General features: G+C 42.2%; 1 protein-coding gene across 1 annotated transcript in view; it reads left to right on the forward strand.

The window, feature by feature from the left end:
• MEIS2 (Meis homeobox 2) overlaps window positions 1–1622 on the forward strand; it is a 122833-nt gene extending 121211 nt beyond the window's left edge. Inside the window, exon 6 of the mRNA XM_010286670.1 lies at window positions 163–1622. Coding sequence (XP_010284972.1) covers window positions 163–449 — 287 coding nt within the window. The 3' untranslated portion in view covers window positions 450–1622. The remainder of the gene's footprint in view (window positions 1–162) is intronic.
• The last annotated feature ends 1853 nt before the right edge of the window (window positions 1623–3475 follow it).

Consider the following 3475-nt stretch of genomic DNA (forward strand, 5'->3'; position numbering starts at 1 on the left):
AAACTAGAATTTGAATGTCTGCAAACATTGGCAAGAATCTGCAGCTAATTTTAGATGGAAGATTTGCAGTGTCTGTTGTTTTTCCTGTTCATTTTAGATGGGTAAATTGTAAAAACGTTGAGGAATCTGACCTGCTTTTTTTTTTCCCCCCTTCTTGTCTAGGTTTGCAAGGCATGCCAGGGGACTACGTATCTCAGGGTGGTCCTATGGGTATGAGTATGGCACAGCCAAGTTACACTCCTCCCCAGATGACCCCACACCCTACTCAGTTAAGACATGGACCCCCAATCCATTCATATTTGCCAAGTCACCCCCATCACCCAGCCATGATGATGCACGGAGGACCCCCTACCCACCCTGGAATGACCATGTCAGCACAGAGCCCCACAATGTTAAATTCTGTAGACCCCAGTGTTGGTGGACAGGTTATGGACATTCATGCCCAATAGTATAAGGGAACTCAAGGGAAAAAAAAAACAAAACAAAACAAAACAAATACAAAAACTATTTTAAGACTTTTGAACTTTGACCAGATGTTGACACTTAATACGAAATTCCAGACAGCTGTGATTATTTTTTACTTTTTGTCATTTTTCATCAACAACAGAGGACCAACGAAACAAGAACACAAATGTGAAATCATGGGCTCACTGAAATGAATATGTCCATGTACAGATCCTCTGGAAAAAAAAAAAAAGACTCCAAGAGTTATAACTACTGTAGTATAAACATAGGAACTAAGTTAACTTGTACATTTCTGTTGATCACTCCGTTACGTTGCCTCAAATAGTTTTAGAAGAAAAAAAAATCCTTGTTTTCCACACTATGTGTGTTGTTCCCAAAAGAATGACTGTTTTGGAGCAGTGAAGTCACTATCCATGAAAGACCTGTTTTGGCCAGTGAGAAAAGAACTACCCTGGAGATGAAGACGAAAAGTCTTGCTGGGTCTCTCATCACTCAGAAGACTGTTCCAAGAAGGCCTTGCCATTCCCTCGTTTTGTTCCTTCATAAAATGTGTCCTTTAGTTTCAAACAGATCTTTATAGTTTGTGCTTCATTAAGTCTCTCCCCATTCCTCCCCAATCTATTTTTTTTTTTTTTGGACTCTTCTTCAAAGAGCTTGCAGGTGAAGATTTAAAAGACAGAACAGACAGAGCAGGAGCTTCTTCCAGTAGTTCTGAGCCTTGGCTTTGGACAAAACAAAACTAAAAGTTGGGCAGCTTTCCTCGATGAAAGAAGTTACTAACGGTCTTTGCACCAAACCTAGGACTTTATCATGAACTCAAAGCTTGGGAAAAAAAAAAGCAAGAGAATACTGTAACAAACTTCGTACAGAGTTCGGTCTATTAATTGTTTCATGTTAGATATTCTATGTGTTTACCTCAATTGAAAAAAAAAAAGAATGTTTTTGCTAGTATCAGATCTGCTGTGGAATTGGTATTGTATGTCCATGAATTCTTCCTTTCTCAGCACGTGTTCCTCACTAGAAGAAAATGCTGTTACCTTTAAGCTTTGTCAAAATTTACATTAAAATACTTGTATGAGGACTGTGACGTTATGTTTTAAAAAGGAAAAAAAAAAGTGTTAAGTCACAAAATGCGGTAATAAATATTTCATTTTTGATTTTTTGTTAGGCTTTTGTGTTTTTAATCCTGCTCAGGAGAGACTGCAGTTATCGGGAGAGGTGTCTCAAGTACATTTATTATCGACATTATATTTATGCCAGATTAAACAAAACTTGAAATGTTCTCTCAGCAGCTTGCATTTCAGAGAGCTATGTCTAATGCCTGGACTATCTGCTAATAACACAGAAGCTGGGTTTGAGGCGCGAGGGCCCAGATATGAGACCAGTAAGCCCATGTGTGTTACGTGTACGTGCCTGCGCATCCATAACCGCCGCAGCCCTTTGCTCCGGCTGCTGAGCTTGGAGGTGGAGAATGGCTGTAATGCAGCAGTAGGTGCGGAAGTTTTAAGAGGAGAAAAGCAGCTGTGAGTTTAACGAGAGCTTTACCTGCGTGAGGATTGCGTAATCTAGTTTTTGAGGTGGTTTTTGCTTTTCTTGTCTTCGTCTATTTTCAGAAGCGGAGCTGGGGGGGGACACCATCAGCAAATGAGGGGAAATGTTAATTTGACATTTTGTGTATAAATAGCTTGTGCGGAATCACGGGTGAGGGTTTGGTTTTAGTTAAAGAAGAGCTTATGGCATTATTCTGAAGCAACTAAAGGAGAGTTTGAACAGGGAAGGCGTCAGCATCGCTAGAAATTTGGCTGCCCTGGGCGGCAGGGTCAGGTCGGTGAGAGCAGGACGGGGCCCGGAGAGCCGGGGAAAGCTCTGCCTTGGCTTCTGGAAGAAGCGGGGTGAGAAAGGGCTGGTAATTACCTCAACTTTCTAGGAAACAAAACACTACCGACTTCAACATCTGTACATTTGTAACCCTTCTCCTCCATCCTCCTCCTTATCCCAACAGGCCGGGGTGTTATTAAAAACTTTGACTGACAACTTTTACCTTTGGAATGTGGAAAGAGGCTCAGCCTCGTGGTTAATGTTTAATTTCTGAGCTGAGTAAATGGACCCACGCTGCTGGCAACAGAAGGGAGAATGCCAGTAGAATGGGTCTGAGGATTTATTTAGCAATCAGGTCCGGCTTTGTAGGCAGCTTTTCGAGGCATTTGTATGAAATTTAAAGGATGATAATTCGCTTGGCTTTGGTGCTCCCTGTCCTGGTTAAAATTTCATCGACCCTTCAGTGGCACACGGAGAGCACACGCCGGGTTCCCATGTCCAAATTCTCTGATGATTGTGGATGTGGAAAATACGAAGGCAAGATTGTTTGCGTTAGCACTTTAAAAGGCAAGCTTTTTCAACTTTATATTTTTTAAATCGGTACTTTATTTCCTTGCAGACCTTTTCTTTACAATCTGAGGAGAAATGTCAGAAAACCTCCCCGCACTACTAGAAGGACAGGGAAGAATTTATTCGTAGTAGATTACTGGGTTTTTAAATGAACTAAACGTTTGCATCGCTGTGTTGTTTTCTATTTTCTTCCCTTTCCCCCCTCTTTTGGGCTGCGCTCTCTGTGAGATGTGTTGCTGAAATCCAAGGTAGAATAACGTGCAGAGATTTCTCCATCTGAGACTTGCTGTTTAGCGTGGAAGGTTCCGATTTTGGTATTTTTAAGAACTGCTCAGCTGTCAAAAGCAACCAAAACGGAATAATGTTTTGACAGCGGTATAGTGATAAAGCAAATACTCTAGTCTGAATAAAAATTGCTTACGCTGTGGGAAACGAAGGGTAACAGGAGAAGCACCTTTTGTTTACACACACACACGTTTATAATCCCAAATTTCCATTTCTCCTCGCGCGTCTCGGTTGGGAGCTGTAGTCACCACAAACGGGGAATTTTTCTTCCAGGCTTTGCCGGCTCTGAGGGGAGAAGGGAGGGTAGCGCACCCCGGGGCTGGCCGCCGCGGCGGGC

This window comes from Phaethon lepturus, unplaced genomic scaffold, assembly GCF_000687285.1.
Source record: "Phaethon lepturus isolate BGI_N335 unplaced genomic scaffold, ASM68728v1 scaffold1215, whole genome shotgun sequence".
Taxonomy (NCBI): Eukaryota; Metazoa; Chordata; class Aves; order Phaethontiformes; family Phaethontidae; genus Phaethon; species Phaethon lepturus.